This window comes from Tasmannia lanceolata, unplaced genomic scaffold (assembly GCF_043159265.1).
Source record: "Tasmannia lanceolata isolate RefF3 unplaced genomic scaffold, GAP_Taslan_0.1 ptg000005l, whole genome shotgun sequence".
In the NCBI taxonomy this organism is placed as follows: domain Eukaryota; kingdom Viridiplantae; phylum Streptophyta; class Magnoliopsida; order Canellales; family Winteraceae; genus Tasmannia; species Tasmannia lanceolata.
The window spans coordinates 3,595,882-3,620,579 of record NW_027518682.1 but is presented as its reverse complement, the minus strand read 5'-3'; the positions used below and the strand labels follow the sequence as shown (position 1 = coordinate 3,620,579).

Below are 24,698 nucleotides of genomic sequence, written 5' to 3'. Positions count from 1 at the left end.
GTTTACACCCCTAGTTGGGATACCGTTTGCTCATAGGTGAGTGCTTCATTCGGAATCATTCCCAATCGTTCAACTATTCGGGATAAGCCATCACTACGGAAGGATCCCAACCATTGGATTAGGCCACTTTGTGTTTGTTGAATGCCCTGTTGTCTATAGGCCATTTGATTGCTACGGCCACAAATGCCCATCTGTCATTTGTATCCGGACAATGGAAAGGGAGATGATTATTTTACCCCCTTCAGGATTATGCCCCCGGCCGCACCCTGCGCGTTGAACGTGATTTGACAACAAAAAGCGTTAAAGTCTGCCACAATTCAAGTTAAAAGGGGGGCGCAAAATCCTACAGAGGGGTGAAAATATCATCTCCCCAATGGAAATTGAGCATTGAGCTTTCACCTATGGCTGATTCAATAGTTGTCATCATCACACGTAGTCGTCGTGGGTGTCGTCTAAGTTTTCATTTTTGTAACACCGTCTCGCAGTATAATTCCAGCTAAAATATTAATACGTCACACTCGGCATCCTTAGAAGCTTCGTTTTGTATTGCCACCACTCTGTTCTGTATTTGTACAAAATATTCTTCATTGTACACTACGAACAATGAAACTTCTAGAAACAAAAGAGATGGGTGTGCGTTACTAAAACCAACGGGTAGCAACAAGGGCCCCCAAAATTAATAGCAAAAAAGGTACGAGTATTTCACGAGGAATCGGCAAAGGCGGCTACGCCGGTCCAGATCGTCTGAACGCTAAAGGTTCCAGAAATATGCCACGTATGTATACATTTACTTTATAGCAACCACTAAAACTTCGCCACGTCAATTAGCTTGACGCCACGTAGTCTCTTACTTTTTCTTCTAAGTCGGCCAAAGGCCTCGTCTCTTCTTGCCAAAGTAGTAGGCTAGTGGCGGGCCCCACACGGGCGCCCACCCAGAAAACTTACCAAAAATGGAAGTTTTATACTCTCTACAGCTAGGACCCACAGAAACTTGTCAAAAATGGTAGCTTTATACTGTACATATCATAATAGACCATCCTTTATTCATAACACATTATGAGAAACTTTTTCACAATACAATCCTCTTACATTTTCCCCACCAAGAAACTATATGTACACTAATTAAAAACAAACAAAAAGGAAATAACTAGCAAAACTTAGGTATACAATGTACCCTCCGTATTATTATGTCCACCCCCTATTTTTCTCCAGCTATAAGTTTTTTTTATCTTTCTACTCCCATCTCCTATATTTTTTTTCTTCTGGTATACATCATATACAGAGCTTGAGACTTCCCAATACCGGCCTCGTTAAAAGCACGAGCATTGTGAAGAACATGAGATGATTAAGGAGTATGTGATAAACAAGTATTTATTATATGAGTATTGATCTAGAATTCGAGTAAAAGTCCTCCCATTGGCGCCCTATGAGGAATTCCCTTTCTTCTCTTTGCAGTCCTGAAATTTATTGCAGTTGGTGGTGGTGTTGAAGGGCTAAAGCTCTGTACGGTCTTCTGAAGCCCACGGCTAATGCTTGAATAGGACTCCTCCGAATCGGAACCTGCCACTTGTGCCCGTTTCTTGCTCCGATTCCTCGACGTTCCGGCAATCTGATCAAAAAACAGAAAAAACCCACAAAGAGTTTATGATCAAATAAATCTCAAATTAACCAAAACAAAAAACCTAACACCTTTTCACATTGTTGAGAAAACTACAAAATGTGGATGAAATTTATCGAGTTAAAGGACCAAAATTGAACTAGAGAGATTAACTTTTATTGAAACGTTATAGCCATTACAGGGCTATAAAGCTGTGGAATGGAATTGGATGCTTTAGAAAGTCTAGCAATCCCACTTTGTATATATTCTATTTAGAGTATCTAATAGAGATAAGAAGTAATGAGATTGGTTTGGGGCAATTTGTGAGAAGAAAAATACCTTGCAACCCAGAGAACAGAATCTGAAAGAATCAAGGAGGCTCCTCTCACAAACTTCACACGTGTTGGTAACGCCCTTTCCAGGCCTGGGCTGAGGCCTCTCGTTCAAGAAAACAACTCTAGCGCTGTTTATAATGTAGGTCTGAACTCCTGTTATGTCTAAAACCTTCTGAATCTCAGAAACCCTGATCACATCATGGTAAGACGACCTCCTTATCTGAGAAAAATAATCAAATCTAGCCGTTAATTTGGTGGGAAGAGGAGAAAAAACTAAATACCCAATAGTAAAAGAAAGAAGACTAATATAACGAACCTGTATTGCTCGATGGTCTTTGTGATAAGCAAGGCAGAGAGAACAGAGGGCTCCATTCATGCAGTCCAAACAATACATATTACATTCGCTTTTGTGGGAATCAGCGTGGAATTTGCATTGAACAAAGAAGCTTGTTTGAAGAAGAGGACGTAACCAAGGAGGCCACATGTAGTCTTCGTCTATAGCTCCAGCTCCCTGTTTCAACCCAAGGCAATGGTGAGGAAAAAACAGAGAATATAAACATACAGAGCATATAAGGAGAGAAGTACTAAATTGAGAGGGGGTATTCCATACCATGATTCTTCGCTTTGTGGGTTTGAGTTCCTCGAAAGTGGGTTCTTGGTCGATCGCCAGTTTGAAGAAAGAAAATGAAGAAAAGAGGGTTTAATTAGAGAGAGAGAGAGAGAGAGAGTCTTCAAAGGTATGTGGGGGCTGAGGGTGTGGTTTATGTAGTGGTGAAGGTAGATGGTGGACGCTGAGTTTGGTCGTTCTTATCCGCTTAAAGTCTGAAACCGAGCCTAGCTCCGAACCTGAACCAAAGATGCGTTGATTGCAAGGAACCGACCTCCTCACTCGCTTTCTTTTTAACAATTTCCTTGTTATAATAACGTCATGACAAATAGATCTTTCCACAAGGTTTTTGGACACTAGTGTACTACCCACATTGCCCTTCACTCTATGTGGAATTACGACAGTAACACCCGTTTCGGACCCCTAGGTTATTTTAAAACTTATATATGTAAAGTTTCTAGGGAACTGATAAATTCCCCCCCCACTTGCTCTCTTTTTTTTTTACTCGGGACAGCCTCCTCGAGTATTAGAGAGTAACTATAAATAAAGTAAAGGTGGCTGTCCCAAGTAAAAAATGGGGCGAATATATCACTTCCTCTAATCTCCGCCCCATTAGAGTCGGCAATCCCAACATGCTACGAATAGGCCTATAATGCATTTCCAAGAAGCCCATCTACTACTATCAGCCTAAGATTTCCCAAACTATTGCCATCAAAATTCAAGTTTAGATAACCTCTGCTCGGCATCTCCCAATCCCAATTATGGCCAGCCTCTTCTTCCTACTGTCGCATACCTCTGCCTACCCATACCATAGTTCATAAGCCGAAACAAACCGAAAGCTGATGATTAGAAATAGAACCTTAACAAAGTGGAAGTGAGGGGACTTCACTAGGCCTTCAAAAATCCTAGTACCCTTTCTTTCTTTAGCAAGTAGATGGTAGATGGTAATATCACATTCCATGAAATTTTACCTCTTTTGTTTCTTACTTTTTTTTCGTTTCATTTGTACCTATTAATGAAATGGTTATCTAGTTCAACTAGGATTTCTAATCTATTGCTCCTAGTCAAGCTAGGACAACACCGTTACAAGACACTAATCCCAAAAGTACAATGAATCTCCCCGTGTTTTTTAGATCCCATTTGTTATAACAGTTGTTGGGAATTGTAAAAGCCAATTAGAATATTTCTATCATAATGAAGGGGTTGTAAATATCAGCTATCTAGTTTTATACTTAAAAGACTTTGGAAAAAGTTGGTCTAAAGCCACTTTGAAAATATCAGCTAGGTATATGTTAGAGTATGAAGATCTCACCGTGGGGTCATCTTGGTGGAAGATTGGGAAAGTTGGGATGGCGCAAGCTTAATAAATTGTTTTCCTGATTTTTAGCCAGTTCTCACCCTCATCTCGTTCGTGCCCTCTCAAATCTCTCTACTCCAAGCCACCCTACTCCTTTCTCACCACTTGGAGATACTAATTTATCATGAAAAAAAAAAATCCTAGCTGCCATACATGTCCTAAATGTGGAAATATTTGACTTGGTATGAAGAACTGATTTGGAGAATTAGAGATAAAATGTGATAAACAACCAATTACTCTAAAAGCTTAAGCTGTTAGAGTTGGTGTCATTTAATCATTTACATTTTCAACACTCCCCCTCACGTGTGGCCCCTCTTTTTTTGGGTTAGCCGTAGACATGGTTTTTTTGTAGTATCAAGGAGTTATGTTTTGAACCCTGGACTTGTAGTGAGGTGATTGCTCTGATACCATGTGAAGCAACCAATTACTCTACAAGCTTAAGATGTTACAGTTGGTGTTATTTAATCATTTATACTTTCATCAGAATGAAGAATTTCTTGAGTTCAGGTTGTTTTCGGTTGATGAAATTGTTGAACTAGACTTTTGCAGGAATGAAAAAGGCAGTTTTCACATTACGAAACCAGAATTCTCAAATTTGTTTTTGACAAAAGCCACTCGCTGACGTGAAGATGTTTGAAGCATGTGTATTTTTAGGAAGAATTGTATCGTGTCCACTTGTACCATGATCTTGACCATACATTGGTTTATTCATCATGGATAAGCTCTGCTGCACAAACTTCCTCACGGGACAATCCTAATCCTAATAATTGTGGCTTCTCAAATGGACAATTCTGCTGTGAAAACGCCCATCTAAGATACTATGGAAACACAAGATTATGAAGTACAAGTAATCAAATAATCATATAGATCGAAAGAAGAAGAAATTTAGAGTAGAGCCACGGGCCCAAGGTGATAAAAAACCTTCCACTGTACGAAAGATTACAAAAGTACTTAATATGTTTAGAATTATTTGATGCAGACTATTATAGATATGTGCCCAATAAGGTCTACCAGAAGAATGCTTCAAATCACACCCACTCGTTTCTTCGCAATCAGTCTCTCTTTGCACCGGGTTGTTTTGGATTTTGAGAACTGATTGTGAGTTTAAAACTGATTATTGGACCCAAATTCACCTTTAGTCCCTGTTGGTTTTGGATTTTGACTTTTTAAGAACCAATTAAATCCAAAATTGAATATCGCACTCAAAGCTAAACGTGAATTTGAGTCCAATAATCAGTTTTGAACTCACAATTTGTTCTCAGAATCCGAAGAAATCTAAATCTATTTAAGCCGTACTCAAACACTTTTTTACATTTTCACTGGGCTACTTCTTTAAAGGTTTCAGGTAACATTGTAAGGGTACAGTGGTCGTTTAACAAACCCTCTTTTTATAAAATTTTGGGCCCCACGGCCGTTTTGTTGGATCACTCTTCGTAGACCAACCAATAAGCCGACATCAAATAACAACTCAAACATTGATTTTAAATACTAAAAAATAAATAAAAAACAATGCCAAAAGCCGTGACATTTATAAAATTATTAAAATATTTCAGAGGATGTACAGAATCACCTATTTTCAGATAAAAGAAGGAAAAGGATATAACTCAATTTCCGAATGGAGCCAAAATACTCTGGAATTTTCTAAGGTTTCACTTATTATGAATATGAAAATTATAAGAAAGTCATAATATTAAATCATTAATTAGTGGAATTTGCTAAGGACCATCACAGAAGGCATTTCGTGGATGATCTGTTGCATGAGAGAGCAGTCACACGGGGCTCACTTTTCAACGGATTTTGCCATTATTCATAGGTGGCTGCTCTCTCATGCAACAGACTGACCGCGAAATGCCTTCTGTGATGGTCCCTAGCAAAAGATCGTTAAATAATATTTTTGATACATTTTTTTTACGAATAAAAATAAGGGCAAGCAAGATTACAGGAGGGTAACTTCCTAAGTTACCAAAAGCTGTGTTTCAAAATGATCAAAATGTAGCCCATGGCAAATGGAATGCTAGTTGACTCGATGCGTTTCAGCCAAAAGTACAGTTGACGGAGCTCAAAACGGAGTTGATGGCGCCAAGAATGCAATTGACAGGGCCGCGAATATGAATCATAATTTTCAAAGGAAAAACCTTGAAAATATTAGCATACATAAATAATGTAAGGGCCCGTTTGGATGCCAAGAAGATTTTGATTTGGATTTCTCACATTTGGAGCCCTTTTTGTGTTGTAATTTGGATCCGGATCAAATCCTTTGATTTCGAAACAAGCGATTGACAGTGAAAAAAGCTAGATTTCCAAATATGCTATGAAAATAAGTAATTGAAAATCCACAGATATGGCAGTTTCCTTCACCCTCTTTGTTCCTCAACATCTCCTCTCTAGTAGGAACTAAGAAGTACCCCCTTCCCTCTCTCTCCTCAACATGATTCATTTTGTATTCGAAATCAATTCCAAATCCAAATACAAAATATGAGGTCTCCAAACGGGCCCTAATAGAATTCTTCTATTATTAAGTACATAATATCGACTTGGCAAAACCTTCTTGAATTAATATTTTTTAATTCTTTTATCAGGGTCAAATAGCGACCCCTGTGTTACGGAGAGAAGCCCATCCTTGCTCTTTGTGCTAATGGCTCTCAAAGGCAACGAAGCAAAGGAATGATACATAGGGCCCACCTAGTTTATAGGGAAATGATATCAGCACAACCATGTATTGATATTTGCACTAATTCATACTTTCTTTTATTATTTAGAGATCTGTCAAATGTCATTACCCTATTACGGTTCCCAAAAAGCTTTTCAAGTCTATTAAAAAAGAAAAAGACAAACCAATAAAAATTAAATAAAAAGACAAGTTAGGTGGAGCAATTGTTCAAACATGGTTGTGCTGATATCATTTCCCATAATATAAATAATAAGAAAAATAAGAAAACAAAGAAAGCGATGATGATTTTATCGCCCCACTGTAGGATAATGCGCCCCGCTTGTAACGTGATTTGACGTCAAAAAGCGTTAAAAGTCTGCCTTGGTTTGGGTCTTTTTGAGTGTTGACCCGACCTGGCCTAGAGAGTCAAACATGGCGCCGCCACGGGAGACTCGGAAGCACTGAGAAAATATCGTGAGTTCGCACCACCACAGGCCACGAATTTGTCACGTGTGGTGGCCGGCACACGGATCCCTGAGTGGGCCCAACTAAAACACCTCGTCGTCAAAGAAACTACGAAACCTCTTGCTTTTTCCATGTCCGTGGAAAATTGCCAGAGCCATCGGAATAGGCTGGAAAAGAGTAGCAGGGGGGCCCCACAAGCCTACTTTTTTTTTTGTGTTTTTTCATGAATTAAACTATTGAATATGATGAATAGGTGGATCCCACAAAGAAAAACCGATGGTCTTGATTGCTCGATCATGACTTGCACTCTTTGGTTTGCCGCCTGTAAGGTGTGAACACGTGAGATTCCATTTCCTACTTTTTTTTATACGCCATTACAATTAGACTTTTTTGGGTTTAGGGAATTGATTTTGAGTTAGAATCTAAATATTGGACTAAATTTTTTGGGGTTAGGCAATAAATCATTTATAAAAAGCAAGAATTTCAACCTTTCCATAGAATTTCTCAGATCTATCCTCGGATACAGTATCCAGGAGAAGCGGAGGGATAGTGGGATGTGGAATGTCATCTCCTTTGCATAGACATTCTACTTTTCAAAGGTAGTCAGTTGCTGAGTATGCTTATCTCGATCTTCCATCTCTTGAAATGACTGAAGTTATTCATGAACTTTGCTAGAGTCTTGCACTATTCTCCGTTGGCATTTAAAGTCACCTTTGATGAACTTGAGATTAACTTAATTAGAAGTTTCATTCTACCAAAAGGCCTTCAATTTGCATGCTTTTGTGCAGTGACCAAAACCCACCACGAATAACACTCGCCAATCTACCCCCGGCAAACACACGAAAAATCAGAGATCTTGCACAAACAAGATGAAAAAAATATATATGCCGAATAGCCACAAGCACAAATGGTGCAAACGAAAATAAATCAAGCAACCACAAGAAGACAAGAATACATGCGGTCGCAATAATATACTACCTCAAAGGACAAGACCGCACACAATCCACTATTCAGAATCAAAATAGTACAATGTTACCTCCACCGATAAACTCTTCTCTCATACCTTCTATGTAGCTAGCCACAAAATAACTTATATGTCTCTACACCGAGTACAAGAAAAAAAAAACCCTCATTCGAGAAGTACTTGGAAAACCCTCCAAGTCTCCAACACAATGTTGTGCTATAGTGAATAAAATCCAATGGAGGAAACGATGGAAGAAGAAGAATACTCCTTGAGTAAAAAAGAAGTGGAGGAACTATCCTTTTTGCGTCACCACAAAAAGACTTCAAAGAGCCCAAGAGAAAACCCCTCTTTTGACCTTAAACTTTCTTTTGAACCTTGAGTAAAAGAACCTTGCTTTTGCTTCGCTACATAACCCCTCTTAGAATCAAAGAGAAAACCCTTCTTTTCTTACCCTAGCTGTCTTCTCTCTTCTCTACATTTTTCCTTCTTCAATAATTTTTCCTTCTTCAAAATCCTCTCTTTTGTATACAACCAGTATATACAGAGAGAAAAGAAGTAAGTCCACTTAAAGAACCAAGTGAGACCCACTGCAAAGAAATAAAACCCCTGATACACAATCAACAACTCAACATTTTGGCTACGGCAGTCACTTGGTAGATCACTCGGATTGTCACAAAAAACCTCTAAATGTTTTTTTTTTTTCTAGCAATCCAAATAGGGTCATTTTCTGGAAAGGACAAACAGTGGGGCGGGATATCATTTCCCTTTATTTTCAATAATATTTTACTGATGCTGAGTATATTATTAAGGATTTGAAAGGGATTTCGCACAAAGCATTTTGCGGGCGGGCTGTTGCATGAGAGAGCAGCCATCTAAGATGAATTAAATGAAAAAGACAAAATATGTCGAAAAGTGACCCTGTATGACTGCTCTCTCATGAAACAGCCGGCCCCAAAATGCCTTCTTCGATGGTCCCTAGCAAATCCCATATTATTATCTTAACATATTTGCTTATAGTTAATTATCAATTGCTGATGCAACTCATTTTCAGGAAAAGACAAAGAAAATGGGTGGAAATACTGACAAAGAGGCCGATATCATTTTCCTAAATAAAAATATCCTGAAAATTGGTGGGTGATGTATTGAGAATTTGAGATAACCAGTAAAATGTCCATATGTCATGAAACTTAGGTGATAAAATAAACTCATGTTGTCAGCTTCAGAATCGCTTTGCTATATACAGTGATATACCTAAAACACTATGACTCTGTCTGAAAGTCTAAAGCATTATCAGTTTTCTGAAAGAAAAAACAGGAAATTTGTTAGAAATTTCATCTAATGGAAATTTACAAGGGCTTAATGAGGGATTAAAAATAAAAAGAACAAGGAAAGCAAACAAGTTAAGTACATGTATTAGTCTCTTTCTCCAAAGCAGAATTTTATTATTTGGCCCTACGTCTTAGGATTTTGATATCCGATTGTGAGTCCCAAACCTGTTATCGGACAAAAAATTATACCGATTGTAATTAGATTTTTGTTGTCTCTCGTAACAGGTAAGAGTGACTGAGTGAGACCCAAGTACTACCTTATGCATATTTCTAAGGGAACACCCCCTCTAGTTTCTGACACATCCACTTCCACCCCTATAGTTTAAAACATGACAAATACACCCATGTAGTTTCAATTTGTTTAAGGTAGGCCCCCTCGGCTGAAGGTTCGTCCACAGATTGAAGGGTTAGGATTGATAGGGTCCGGACTCAGCGCTGAGGGAATCCGGACTCAGCAATCCGGACTCAGCACTGAGGGGTCCGAACTCAGCATCCAACTAGCTTCTGGCACGTGGCCCTCACAAGGACCGTTGGAAGGCCAACACCTGTCTCCACTAGGTGTGAGGGTCCGGACTCAGCGCTGAGGGAATCCGGACTCAGCAATCCGGACTCAGCACTGAGGGGTCCGAACTCAGCATCCAACTAGCTTCTGGCACGTGGCCCTCACAAGGACCGTTGGAAGGCCAACACCTGTCTCCACTAGGTGTGACACCTGGACCAATCAGGGACCTCCACCTGCCCTCCTTAGGTATGAAACCTGGTCCATACAGAGGCCACCACCTGGCTCAGAACCACCACCTGTCCTAGACAGGTGGCTCAGAATCACTATAAATAGCCTTCACTTGTGCTAAGGTGAGGGTCCTGGAAATCTGAGAACCAAAACTCTAAGCTTTTTGCTCTGACATTGCTCTACACTCCTGCTCATACTGACTTGAGTGTCGAAGCGCCCGTCCGGAGTATCACTCCGGGTTGGTCCTCTGACCCTTTTCTTTCTTGTCTGTACTCTGTGCAGCGCAGGACTCAACCAGCCATTCAGCCGTGGCTCGTTAGCCCGGACCACCCAGCCCTACCATAACCTGTTACCGATTTTAGGTCTAACAGATTTGGCGCCATCCGTGGGACCACGCAACAAAAAGCTGTTCGAAATCTCACCCAGATAAAAATGGTAGGACAGACCGGCAAGCGAGCACCTCCGACTTCTCGGGCTACCCGGGCTACGGCCCCCCGTGAAGGACGAAGTGAGCGTCTGGCCTCACAGGTGGAGGTCGGGGCGGCCGTGGAGCGGACTTCGCCCCACTCGGACCGTTCAGACCCCACCCCGACCCCGAGGGAGATGAGGGCCCTTTTTCAGGAAATGACCGCTGTAGTTGCGCAGTTCAGGAATGCGGCTCCCGCACTCCAGCAACACCCCGTCGAGGTTTCTCGACCTGTTCAGAGGGGAGAAAGCTCCCGCAGAGAACGCGCGTCTCCACCCCGCGACCAAACTCGTCACTCCACTCGAAGAGACCACCAGTCGCGGGACAGGAGCGTGCGCCCTGAGCCTCGTCGACAGCATCACCGGTCACGATCTCCCTCCGTGCAGAAACGGGGCAGCAAGAGAGACCCTATGCACGGAGAGGGATCGCGGCACCGGCGAAGGAGTCCCCTCAGCCAGTCCGGATCCGCAAGGAGCCCATCAGCCGTAAGGAGTAGACCTGCCCGTCTGGCCGAACAGAGGGATGATCCGATGTTACTAAGAATCCAGAAGATCGATAACAGAATCGAGGAGCTGGCTAGAGATCATGGCCGCCCCGCTTCAAGGATCTTCAGTAGCAATCCCCCTTTCACAGACAGGGTACTCGGTGCGGCAGTCCCCTTGGGCTTCAAGATGCCGCAGATCCCGCAGTATGATGGGACCACCGATCCCGTGGATCACCTGCAGACCTTCAGGACCACGATGCTTCTCCACGGGGCGTCGGACGGGTTCCTTTGCAGGGCACTCCCCACCACATTAACCGGAGCCGCGAGAGATTGGTACTCACGGCTGAAGCCCAAGTCCGTTGATAATTTCGACGACTTCGGGGACGACCTGGCCCGGCATTTCATGAGCAGCAGAAGGCCTCGAAAGACGACGGCTTCACTGATGGCCCTGAGGCAGGAAGACGGTGAGGCCTTAAAAGCGTTCGTTGGCCGGTTCAACCGGGAGGCCCTTCAGGTACCCAACCTGGATCCCTCCGCGGCAACGAATGCTCTTCTGGCCAGAGCCCGGTCCACCGACTTCCGAAGAGCAGTCGCCCGGCGAAATCCGCAGTCCTTGGCAGATCTGATGACCGGGGCGGAAGAGTACATCTCCGTCGAGGAGACTCTCGCTGCCCTGGATTCCGTCAGCAAGAGAAGACCAGAGGAGAAGAACCCCGCCAAGCAGCGTAGGGATGACAGACCCCAGAGGAAGGAGAGCAGTCCGTCCCGGAAGGAAAGGAGCTCCCCCCGGCCTCGAAAGGAGAGGAGCCCCCCGACGAGGGAGCGCTACACGCCCCTCACCGCATCTAGGGCTCAAATTTTGGCAGCCATCCGGAAAGAAGACTTCATCCGGTGGCCGAAGAAGCAGACGCCGGAGGCAGGCACGCAAGACATGTCCAGGTATTGCCGGTTCCATAAGAGCCACGGCCACGACACCAACGCCTGCATTCATCTCAAGGAGGAGATCGAGCAGCTGATAAGCAGAGGGTACCTCGGGAGGTACTTAAAAAATAACGACAACAGAAGGGAGCGCCAGGACAACCCGAGACCCAGAGACAGAAGTCCTCGAGACTCCCAACCCCTGGGCGACCGCATCCAGGCTCCTGCCCCGGCCGTTCTCCCTCCTCAGGTACCTCAACCTCAACCCCAACCTCATGGTGTTATTGGTACCATTTCAGGAGGGCCGACCGCGGGAGGGACCTCTTCATCGGCCCGCAGGACCTATGCCCGGCAGGTCAACGCCGTCCACGCCTGTAGCAAGAGGGCCGAGCCAGAAAATGAGATATCCTTTTCGGAGGCAGATCTTGACGGTCTGATCCTCCCGCACGATGATGCCCTGGTCGTCACAATGCTAGTGGCGAACTGGGAAATGAAGAAGATCCTGGTCGACAACGGGAGCTCCGCCGACATCCTCTACTATCACGCCTTCGAACAGATGATGATCGGAGCTGACCGTCTGAAGCCGGCCAACTCAGATCTGTTCGGGTTCTCAGGAGAAGTTGTCAAGGTCGAAGGGCAGATTGAGCTTCCAGTTCTTATCGGGGAGCCGCCCCGCCAGTCCTTCGCAATGGTGACCTTCCTGGTGGTTAAGGCCAAGTCGGCCTATAACGCCATTCTAGGACGCCCCGGCCAGAACCTCCTCCGAGCGATTCCCTCCGCTTATCATCAGAAGATGAAGTTCATTACGCCAGGAGGCGTAGGTGAAGTCAGAGGGGATCAGCCCCAATCAAGACAATGCTATGCGGCAGCGCTGAGAGGGAAGAATGCATCTGAGTCCCTCCCAATCGAGCTGTACGATCTGAGAGACGAAGCGCAGGTCACAGTCAACGAGCCCGTAGAGGACCTCATCTCTATTCAATTGAACATCGATGATGAACAGAGGGTTGTCCAGATCGGCTCTGCCCTGCCAGAGGCCGCACAGCAAGATCTCGCTCAGTTCCTCAGGGCCAATGCAGATGTCTTTGCCTGGACTCCTTCAGACATGCCCGGCATTGACCCGTCGATTAGCACCCACGAGCTCGGTGTCGATCAGACCTGCAAGCCCGTGAAGCAGAAGCGTAGACACTTTGCACCAGAGAGGCGGAAAGCCATCAGAGAAGAGGTGGAGAGGCTTTTGAAGGCCGATTTCATTCGTGAGATCCAGTATCCGGATTGGCTCGCGAATGTGGTAATGGTGAAAAAGTCCAACGGAAAGTGGAGGACCTGTATAGACTTCACAGACCTGAACAAGGCCTGCCCAAAGGACAGCTACCCACTCCCAAAAATAGACCAGCTCATTGACGCCACAGCAGGTCACGAGCTGCTCAGTTTCATGGATGCTTTCTCAGGATACAATCAAATCAGAATGTACGAGTCTGACATCCCGAAGACATCATTCGTTACCGACCAAGGGACTTATTGCTATCGGGTGATGCCTTTCGGACTGAAGAATGCAGGAGCCACTTACCAGCGTCTCGTCAACAAGCTGTTCAGAAATCAGATCGGTCGGAACATGGAGGTCTACGTTGACGATATGCTAGTGAAGAGCAGAAGTGCTTCCAACCACATCTCCGACCTCGAAGAAGCCTTCCAAGTCTTGAGGGAGCACAACATGAAGCTTAATCCGACCAAATGTACGTTTGGCGTCGGAGCAGGCAAATTCCTGGGCTTCATGGTGAGCCAGAGAGGAATAGAGGCGAATCCGGAGAAGATCAAGGCGGTAATGGAGCTGACTCCTCCCAGCACTATCAGAGAAGTGCAGCGGCTGACCGGGCTGGTGGCAGCTCTGGGGCGGTTTATTTCAAAATCCGCCGAGAGATGCCTCCCGTTCTTCAATGCGATCAAAGGTATAAAAACCGCGCCCTGGACTCCAGAATGTCAAGCAGCGTTCGAGGAGTTGAAGCAGTACTTTTCCTCCCCCCCTTGTTGTCCACGCCGGAGCCAGGAGAAGAGCTGATTCTGTACCTCTCAGCGGGACCCTTGGCAGTTGCAGCAGTACTGATCAAAGAGGAGTCTAACCAGCAAAAGCCGATCTATTATGTCAGCAAGGTCCTCCACGATGCAGAGACCAGATATCAGCGAGTAGAGAAGCTCGTGTGCGCCCTCATTATGGCGGCACGGAAGCTGAGGCCGTACTTTCAGGCGCACACAATCAAGGTCTTGACAGGGCAGCCTCTCAGACAGATCCTCCACCGGCCAGACACTTCGGGCCGACTTGTCAAGTGGGCCGTGGAGCTCAGTGAGTTTGATATCAAGTACCTACCCAGGCCGGCGATCAAAGCTCAGATTCTCGCTGACTTCATAGCCGAGTGCACAGTTCCGGACCCAGACCCCGGGCTGGTAGCAGTCCCATCTCCAGAAGCAGAGCTGACCGTACCAGAGCCTCGAGTCGTTTCCAGAGCATCACCGCCTCCCGGGACTGAGTCCGTCATCGCGCACCCAGTTTTTGATGAAGAGCCGCTCTGGGAAGTTTATGTGGACGGGTCATCGAACAAGACAGGGTGTGGTGCAGGACTAGTTCTCACCGGACCAGAGGACTTCGTCCTGAACTACGCCCTGAGGTTTGGTTTCCGTGCGTCCAACAATGAAGCAGAATATGAAGCGCTCATAGCCGGGATGAATCTCGCTGTGCAGACCCGTGCTCAGAGGCTAAAGGCGTACTGCGATTCACAGCTGGTCGTCTGTCAGATCCAGGGAGTATATGAAGCCCGTGAAGAGCGAATGATCAAGTACCTGGGGAGGGTTCGCGGTCTGGCCGTTCATTTCAAGGAATTTGAGGTCGTCAGAATCCCCCGAGCAGAGAATGTAAAGGCAGATGTGCTATCAAAGCTTGCAGCCTCAGGTTACACCGCCCTCAGAGAAATTCGCATGGAGTTTCTGAAGAGGTCCAGTATCGATGCCCAGTCCGTCGTGGTGATGCAGATTGACTATGAGCCGTGCTGGATGGATGAGATAATCAGGTATCTGCGCAGCGGAGAGCTCCCTGAAGAGAGGAAGGAGGCCCGTAAGGTCACGCAAAGGGCAGCGAGGTTTTCACTGGATGGCGAGACTCTGTACAAGAGGTCGTATACCCTCCCGTATCTGAAGTGTCTTCGCCCCAGTGATGCCTTGTTAGCCATGCAGGAAACCCATGAAGGAATCTGCGGAGAGCACCTCGGGGGCAAGGCCCTCGCCATTAAAATCCTCCTGAGAGGTCTGTACTGGCCTACATTGAGGAAGGACGCCCTGAGCCTTGTAAAAAAGTGTGAGAAGTGCCAGAAGTTCTCTCCGACCGTCCACCAGCCACCCGTTCCGATGGCCCCGATCATCAGTCCCCTTCCCTTCGCTGTATGGGGAATGGATATCCTAGGCCCCTTCCCGCCGGCCTCCGGAGGCCGCGAGTTCGTCGTTGTCGCTATTGATTATTTCACCAAGTGGGTAGAGGCAGAGCCTCTGGCCAAGATCACTGAGCAGAATGTACAGAACTTCTTCTGGAAATCGGTGGTGTGCAGGTTCTGAATCCCCCGGGTCCTCATAACGGACAATGGCAAGCAGTTCGACTCGAGGAACTTCCGAAAGTTTTGTTCTGACCTGCACATAGAGCAGAGATTCACATCTGTGGCACATCCTCAGACGAATGGGCAAACAGAGGTGACGAACAGGACCCTCTTGCAGGGGATAAAGAAGAGACTGGATGGCAAGGCCGGGCGTTGGGCAGACGAACTGTATCATGTGCTCTGGGCGTATCGGACTACTCCGCGTACGGCCACAGGCGAGTCGCCTTTTAATCTCTCCTTCGGAACCGAAGCAGTGATCCCGGTTGACATCGGCGTCCCCTCCCCAAGGATCGTCCATTTCAATGAGCAGCTCAACGGGGACGGACTCCGTGCCAACCTTGACTTGCTTGAAGAAGTCCGCGAGGAATCTCAGATCAGGTCGGCGGCCTATAAGCAGAAAGTATCCAGATATCATGACGTCAAGATCCAACCAAGAGAATTCCGTGCTGGCCACCTAGTCCTGAGGAAAGCCTCCGTTTCCCAACCAAGAAGCGTGGGCAAGCTCTCTCCGACCTGGGAAGGACCGTACCGAATCAAAGAAGTCATCCGTCCGGGAAGCTATCGGTTGGAGTCCCTCGACGAACAGATGCTACCACATGCCTGGAATTCTAGAAATCTTCGGATCTACTATCAGTAATTTTGTTTGCCTTCATAGGCTTGTAAAGAACTGCTGTAATCATCCAAATTCTGGAATGAATAAAATAAGTTTCCCAAATAATTGTCCATCTTTGAGTAACTCATTTAGACATCAGTATATAGCAGCAGTGGTGCACTCCGGCTCATCCTAGTGGCTTGGAGATCAGTTCCAGCCAGGACGCCCGCAGTGGAAACCACCTTCAAATATTTCCTAAGTGTTTGAGTACCAAGCTTCCAGCTCGGTTCTCGCAGACTTAGGACGAGCAGCAGTGGTGCACTCCGGCTCATCCTAGTGGCTTGGAGATCAGTTCCAGCCAGGACGCCCGCAGTGGAAACCACCTTCAAATATTTCCTAAGTGTTTGAGTACCAAGCTTCCAGCTCGGTTCTCGCAGACTTAGGACGAGCAGCAGTGGTGCACTCCGGCTCATCCTAGTGGCTTGGAGATCAGTTCCAGCCAGGACGCCCGCAGTGGAAACCACCTTCAAATATTTCCTAAGTGTTTGAGTACCAAGCTTCCAGCTCGGTTCTCGCAGACTTAGGACGAGCAGTAGTGGTGCACTCCGGCTCATCATAGTGGCTTGGAGATCAGTTCCAGCCAGGACGCCCGCAGTGGAAACCACCTTCAAATATTTCCCAAGTGTTTGAGTACCAAGCTTCCAGCTCGGTTCTCGCAGACCTAGGACGAGCAGCTGTGGTGCACTCCGGCTCATCCTAGTGGCTTGGAGATCAGTTCCAGCCAGGACGCCCGCAGTGGAAACCACCTTTAAATATTCCCAGCTCGGTTCCCGACGCAGCACAGAAATAATACGTATAAAAAATAAGAATGCTGTACAGACAGTTGAACAAAAATGTATTTGTATTCAGTATCCGTATTCGTATTACAAAATTGCTCTCTTCGCCGAGCTGGCTTACAAAGAATAGGCGTTATCAACTGTGCAAACAAAAAACATATCATCAAAAAAAAGAAAGAAGGCTGCTGCTCAGGCCTCCTCGTCGGCCACCACCTCGGTGACGACCTCTGCCGGAGTGAGGGCTGCAAGCTCGCCACCCTCCGCCGAGGAGACGGCGGCCACAGTCACCTCCGCATCTACCTCAATAGGCCGGGAGGAGTCCGGTTCGTCTTCCTCCTCATCTTCCTCATCCTCTGGAGGTGCATACGGGACGGTTAGCCCGTCCAAGGAGATTTCGGGGTGAATCTTCTTCACCTGCTCGGAGCAGAGAAGGAAACCCGCCCTGTAGGCCTGGAGGCCTAAGTCGAAGTGCTGGGCCTCCTTCCTCTCCTCAGTTTCCTTCACGGCCTTCTCCACGGCCGCCTTCTCCTTCCTTCCGGCCCTCTCAGCCGCACTTAGGAGATCCTGCACGGCCTGGTTTTTGACCCTCTGCAGTTCGTCCTGTAAGCTGTTGAGCTCGGCCTCTTTGATCTGGACGGCTTCATTGAGCTCGTCGTTCTCCTTCTGGAGCTGGGCCTTTTCGGACTCGATCCTTGTGATCGTCTCCGAGAAGAGATATCGCTTCTTGGCCATATCCCTTGAGTAGACCTGGAGTTGATAGAGGGCGGAGCTGATTGCAGCTTCACAGGTCTCCGGCACCTCTTTTTCGACTGCTAACCGGTCGCGGGCGAGGACACCCTTGTACATCAATTCTGTGGCCACCCGGGTATACCCCAGGCCGGTGTCCGTTTTCTGCACGGCCCAGTTCGGGCGGAAGACGTTGTCGCCTCCAACCGATGCAGTAGCCGGCATACCCAGTACTGCCCCGCCGTGCTTTGACCCCGTCGCCGCTCCGGACTTGGAGCTCTGACCCGTGGTGTCTGCCCGGCTCGATAGGGCAAGCTTATGCGTCGCCCGGCTGCTTTTAAGAGGCTTAGCCAGCGCGACCATCGGCGGAGTCGACTCCGGCACCTTCCTCTTCTTGCCCTTTGTTTGGGGCTGCTCCTGCGCTGGGGACGCGCCCGAAGACTGCTTGATTCTGTCCAAAAGGGACATCTGCTTCACCATTTCTGCAAAAGAGAACGGAGCACAGTCAGCAATATGAAAGTTGAAAAATACTTCAGAAAAATAAATGTTATCCTATAGTATCTACGTACGTGCCGGCGTCGCACGACTGACCCCGAGTGCGACCAGCTCGGCCTCTTCTTCGAACTCTGAGCAGTGTACTGGACCTCGCTTGAGCTCTTCTTTGATCAGAGCGAAGGTCATATGGTCATAGTCCTCGAGAGCTGGTTTTTTACTAAGGCGTCGAGTGTCCGGCGTTCTCCATTGTAATGAGAACGGCCACTGCGAGCCCGGCGCGGTGTCCTTTACATAGAAGAACCTGTTCTTCCATGTGTGAATGGAAGAAGGTATCCCAGTGATCATTTTCATTTCAGGCCTCTGGCTAATGTAGATCCAGCCGCCGTCCTTATGCCTCTTCAGGTGCGCACACATCCTGAAGACGGGCACGGTGGGGTTCCTACGGAGCCGGACTTCAAGAAGGTACAAGAAGCCGATCAGTGTTCTCCAAGAGTTCGGGACGACCTGTGTAACTGCCAGCCCGTAGTAATTCAGTGCATCCGCAAAGAAGGGGTGGAAGGGGAGCCTAAGCCCGGCCCGGAAGGCCTCCTCATACACGCAGAGGTCCGCGCTATCGTTGCTGGCCCGATCCCCTTCGACAGCCGCCCTCAGAATGTACCGGCTAGGAATACAGTATTTGTCCCTGACGATCTGAAGCCTGTTCGGCCACAGATGGTTCACCTCGTATAGGGCCCCGATGTTATACTGCGGGTTGGCTTCCATCTGTGCCTCCGCTATCACCTCGACTGGCATACGCGACGATTGAGGGACTGCCGCTTCGACGTCCTCATCATCGTCGCTGGTTTCTACCCGGTCCGGTCCGTCCCCACAGGCCGGGATTGTGTCTAAGTCCACACTCATTTCCTCACCGCTCTCCTCGTCTATTATGATCACTAGCTCTTCGCCCTCAACACCGGCCTCCTCTATAGGTGAGGCCGGAACCGCCCTCTCCGATGCCTCGGACCCCGATGCGGTACTGGTCGAACCGGACTCCTTTGAACTGGAGTCCGTCTCCGAACTAGTGCTAGACATAAAAAGAAAAAAAAAGAAACGAAAGGCTAAAAGCTAAAAAAAGATTACCGAACTGGAGTGTTGGACGAGGATCTCCGGGCTCACTGATCCGAAGCGGGCAGAAAACTTGAGCAGCCGAACAGAAGAGGAGGAGAGTAAAAGATGAAAAGTAAGAAATGAAGAGTAAACTTCTGTATTTATAGAGAAGCTGAGAAGAGCGGGAAAAATCCCGCCCATTTCCGCCAGCCGGAGTGCGCCACGTCGCCTTCCACATTAAATGCGCCGTTCGCATTAAATGTGCCGTCCGCATTAAATACGCCGCTGTGGGACCCGATCCCGCGAGAGGGGCGTGGGGCGCGAGCCGCCGCGCTCTCTTCTCTTGGTCTCTCGTACCCACGCGATTGGCGTGTGCCTTTCATTATTGATTTTAATTCGTCTTTTATGTGAACTTGGGATCACTAAGACAATCCGAATTCCACACAAAAGAGACTGACAGAGTCGCCACCTAGATGTGGGATCTAGGACCCATAATTAACCAGAAATCTAGACTCGCTACCTGGTTACAAGAATGGAAGGTATGGGGATTTATCCACCATATGCACCATTCCTGCCCGATAATCGGTCTTCAATTCTAAAAGTTAACTCTTTTAAATTTATTTTAAATGGCTCATTCAACCCTATGTTAATGTGCGAACTAAGTGACATGCATCCTAAAATCTAATTTCAATGGGAATCCTAAATGTGTATCTTGATTTATTAATTTGTCTGGGTTCAATCTAAGTGAAAGTTCTCCTAGAATTCTAATTTCATGGAAAGCCCTAAATGATTTGATTAAGCATTTATAAGAAAATTAATATCCAAAACACCACAATTTGTTGTGGTGCCGACTCGCGGGTGGTATGCCGTCAGACATCCAAGCTGCCTACGTACCCAAGCCTCACTGGGATCAGAGTCGACGTAGTTCGGTGCACCTAAGCTAAGCTACTTATGCCTAACTCAACTAGGACACCGACCTAGACAGAACTGACTGTTTCAACAGTTTTGAGAGAAGTTATTTAATTCAAGTTGAGGATTTTATTATCTTAGGATTTCATCTGAGATGCTATATGATTCTTATCTAAATGCAAGTTGTTCCTTAGACTAATGTAAGTTAACCTACACCATAGTTTACTAGGCTCGTCTTAAGGAAAGATTGGGCAACTAGTGTAACGAGACCTATGGCACGGTTGCTATACATAACAAACGTCCGTGATGAGGCTGGACTCCTAACTCTAGGACTCCCTAAAACCTAGGACACGACCTGACACCAGGGTTCCTAAATTGGGCTCTAATGTTTCTTAGATCGGAAACCATGATCCAATGGTTCCGAAAGATACAAGCTGAATCGATTTAAGTTCTTGAGGTTAACGAATTTCAGATTTTAAGGATTTTCAGTTTTTGGGCACTTAAGGAATACCAATGGTTCTAGGGTTCACCAATTTCGGCCCAGAATGGCATCCAAGGGAGGGAATCGTGCGCTCTTTCCTTGTGCAATTTAATACTTAGGTTATAGCATCTTATTGCCTGGCAGATCTCAGGATTTTCGTGGACAGTAACCTCGGAGCCAACAACATGCTATAGCTTAAATATTCAAATTGTCAAAGATCAAGTTGCAATTGGGATACGATTATGGATGCACTGGCCATTTTTCCAGGAAAATCTAAAGATCCTAAAATTTCCGTTTCAATGGATTAAGGAGTGAACATGTGACAGAATTTTAAAGTTCTTTAGGAATTTTTATATGATTTTCAATTAATTTCGAATTTTCCATGGATTTTATCAATTTTAAGCATATGAGTGGTTTTACAAGTGAAATTGTTGCAAACAAATTCGAAATGAGTTGAAATTTTTACAGCAGCAATATGGGAATGTATGTAGCTTACTGTATGAGTTTTGCAGATTTTTACATTAATTTCACATTTAATCTGGATTAAACAATTAAATGACCAGATTGCACAATTAACACAGAAACTAGTAGAAATATAAATCTAAATTCTATGAAATTTCTACAGAAATAAAATATGAATATAAATAGCATGCAGTGAGATTTTCATGAATTTTAGAAATTATTTACTACTGACTTCGGATCTTTTCAATTTTCAGCCCAGATTATGAATTAACACTACACCACACATGAAACAAGATCCAAATCACTTGAAACTTTTACAGCAGAAAGAAATGTGAAATATAAGACTTATGTAAAAATGTTATGAATTTTAATGATGATCTGATGTTAGTAAAAATTCTCCCAAAATCTGATAATTTTCAAAGAAAGCATAAAATAATAACCAAACAAAGTCCAAAATTTATGAAAAACTCATGGTAGAATGTATTAGTACCATATTAGTTTTCCATGAAGTTTCATTAATTTTGGAATCCGTTTAATATATATTTTATTTTTCTTGGTCAAAAAGATATTTTTGAAGAGTTTTCTATTTTTAAAACACGCTTTTTGAGAAAATTATGATTTCGGAAAACATCCTCCAACCTTGTTCCGATGTGATGAACACAAGAAAAATTTAAAATTCCAAAAAATAGATCATCCTGAGATGACTATTTTTTCGAATTTCATAATTTCTCAGCCCATATTTTAAATAAAATACCACTCTTCACTCAAACTCGAAAGAACTGTTGATCCAATGCCCGATCTGATCCGATAGTTATGGTACTCTATTTAGATCAAACATTGTATTAACTTTCGGGATGAAACGGATTTGGAAAGCTTACGCAGATCATGACTTTAAGCACACGCAATTAATATTCAATTAAATTCAATTAAATGCTTAAAAATCATGCAAAATACATAAAAAATACCAAACGATCCTGAAAAATCCGAGAACAGTGTACTTACCTCTGATGGAGTCTTCGCCGAATCCGAAAGCCGCGGAGTCCGAAAAACCTCGCCGTTGTACGATTCGCCTTGCTTTCTTCTTCTTCTCTTTTTCTTTGCTTTTTATTAGATGAGCCACACTCCTTTTTTCTCCTCCTTGTTTTTGAGAATACAAGCCATATTTATAGCTGCATATAGGAACACTATTTGAGATAAAAAGACATTTTTAATAGCCATCATAAATGACTAAATTTTAAACATGTGTGGTATTGGTAGCCACCATGGGTGACCATGACCAACCACCATAGATGACCATGACTAGCCATCATTGATGACCAAGGAAAGAAGGGAGAGAGAGAGAGAGGGGCCTCCAAAAAAGATTAAATTTTTTTCTTTTGTTGACTTTGGTGTGGGAACATGAGGTGTGGGAACATGAATGGCAACTTTGGAAACAATATAGTTTCTTCCCTGGTGGGTCCCACTTATATTGCATGTGTATGGTTGTAATAATTAGAAATTACTATTTTCCATATGAGAACACATGGGCTGCTGTTGTGTAGAGAACAAGCTTGCACGTAAATGCAAATCCAAGTGGGTCCCATTTTTCTCAAGCTTGCACGAATTGGTCAAGGCACTCCTCCAAAAATTCCACTTGTCCAATTGATATGTGTAGCCAAATCATTTCCTCAATATAATCCGGATCTTCCAATTAATGGGCCACAATGATAATTGACCATGCTTTCTAATTTATTCCATAATTTGATCCAAACCGTTCATTTAATGGGTAAGGGGGAAAGAGAAAGAAACGACCAAGGGAATCCAACAAGGGAAGTGAACTAACCAAATATGGGGGTGGTTTTACCAAAAATAAATTTCGATTTCCTCCCTCTTGCTTTGTTGATTTCAATCTCAACCATTGAATTTAGGAATTTCACTCTTCTTTGTTCTTTATCTAACCTTTGAAATGCTTGAAACTTTCAAAGAAAAATAACGGTGTGACGTTTTCAACTTGGACCCAAAAAGAATTCTTAAATATTTGGCCTACTAAGATATCTTGAAAATTTTGGATTTTCTTCTTTGATCTTGACCATCCAAATTGGAACCCACACACAATTTTCTACTTAGATTGTTCCACAATTGCAATTTTTCGTAAAATTTCATCCTTTTAGCATATTTTCCTCGGAATTCCCTCAATATAAACCTGAAATACCAGAAACAAAGAAAATACCTTAGTAGTACGGCTTTAAATGAGAAAAATAAATGCGCTCATCAACATGTTCATGGTGGGCCCACTTAGTGGGTACAAACTCTCTCTCGCCTGGCTAATATAACCATTCTCAACACTTGGCGAAAAGAAAATGCGGAACATTGCAGAATAGATCGGAACGATTGAGAAAGCATAAGGGACGAACACGGGAATGAAAAACACTAGACTCCGACAACATCACACTAACTTCTTTGTTGATTAAAACGAATCAAAATGGGGTGTCTACAATAGCGAACTTGGGTCCGATCAAAATGGGGTGTCTACAGATGCCCCTCTTTGGCAGAGCGTGTGTAACACGCGAATGGCAAAGCTGAACAGACGACACATTTTGACTGACCCAAAAGCAAAGCAAATTTTTGGGTTCTCGGGTTCTAAGGGTGGTATTCACAAGGGCACACAACAAAGTAACATTAAGAGAGTCTTAAACAACAAGCAAATGGGAGATAACCTCTCACCGACCCGTAACTCGGCAATCACGACATCTCAATGAGATGGCTTCTCTCTAATACTCACAACTCAACTATTTAAATCAATACGCAAAGACTCTATTAAAGCAAACACAAACATACTCTGTTAAAATAAAGCTTTTAAGAAAACGAACCCAATGAAATTACCTCAAAGAAAGCAGACCACTATCGATGCAGACGTAAATCAACCCTTCAAAGAATATCAAATCAAATTACTCAAAGAGTATGTAACACTCATAGAGTCTCAAATCAAACACTCAGAGAGCTTCAAACACATAGAAATCTTTATACTCAAAGAGCCTCAACTACCCGAAGAGTCTGTAACACTCAAAGGGCCTTAACTACTCAAAGAGTCTCAAATTAACGCAAAACATTTATACTCAAAAAGTCTCAACTACCCGAAGAGTCTGTAACACTCAAAGGGCCTTAACTACTCAAAGAGTCTCAAATTAACAAAGATCATTTATACTCAAAAAGTCTCAACTACCCGAAGAGTCTATAACACTCAAAGGATCTCAACTACTCAAAGAGTCTCAAATACATCACAAAAACATTTATACTCAAAGAGTCTCAACTAACACTCAAAGGATCTCAACTACTCAAAGAGTCTCAAATCAACAAAGATCATTTATACTCAAAAAGTCTCAACTACCCGAAGAGTCTGTAACACTCGAAGGGTCTCAACTACTCAAGGAGTCTCAAATCATGGCGAGACATTTATACTCAAAGAGTCTCAACTACCCGAAGAGTCTGTAACACTCAAAGGGTCTCAACTACTCAAAGAGTCTCAAATCAACACAAAAAACATTTATACTCAAAGAGCCTCAACTACCCGAAGAGTCTGTAACACTCAAAGGGTC

General features: G+C 44.8%; 1 protein-coding gene across 1 annotated transcript; it reads right to left on the bottom strand.

Moving 5' to 3' along the window:
• Nucleotides 1–1,021: 1,021 nt before the first annotated feature.
• LOC143877126 (protein RGF1 INDUCIBLE TRANSCRIPTION FACTOR 1-like) lies at nt 1,022–2,770 on the bottom strand. Its single transcript, XM_077378979.1, has 4 exons — nt 2,543–2,770; nt 2,249–2,443; nt 1,937–2,152; nt 1,022–1,609 (listed from the first exon to the last, which is right to left on the bottom strand). The coding sequence occupies exons 1-4, from the start codon at nt 2,543–2,545 to the stop codon at nt 1,391–1,393; spliced, it is 633 nt and encodes a 210-aa protein (XP_077235094.1). The 5' UTR covers nt 2,546–2,770; the 3' UTR covers nt 1,022–1,390.
• Nucleotides 2,771–24,698: the final 21,928 nt, after the last annotated feature.

Excerpts from the sequence above, each read along its gene's own strand:
- LOC143877126 (XM_077378979.1), bottom strand. Across the intron at positions 2,153-2,248 it reads AAGACCATCGAGCAATACAG|ATAAGGAGGTCGTCTTACCA; the intron begins GTTCGTTATATT and ends TATTTTTCTCAG. Across the intron at positions 1,610-1,936 it reads TCTGTTCTCTGGGTTGCAAG|ATTGCCGGAACGTCGAGGAA; the intron begins GTATTTTTCTTC and ends TTTTTTGATCAG.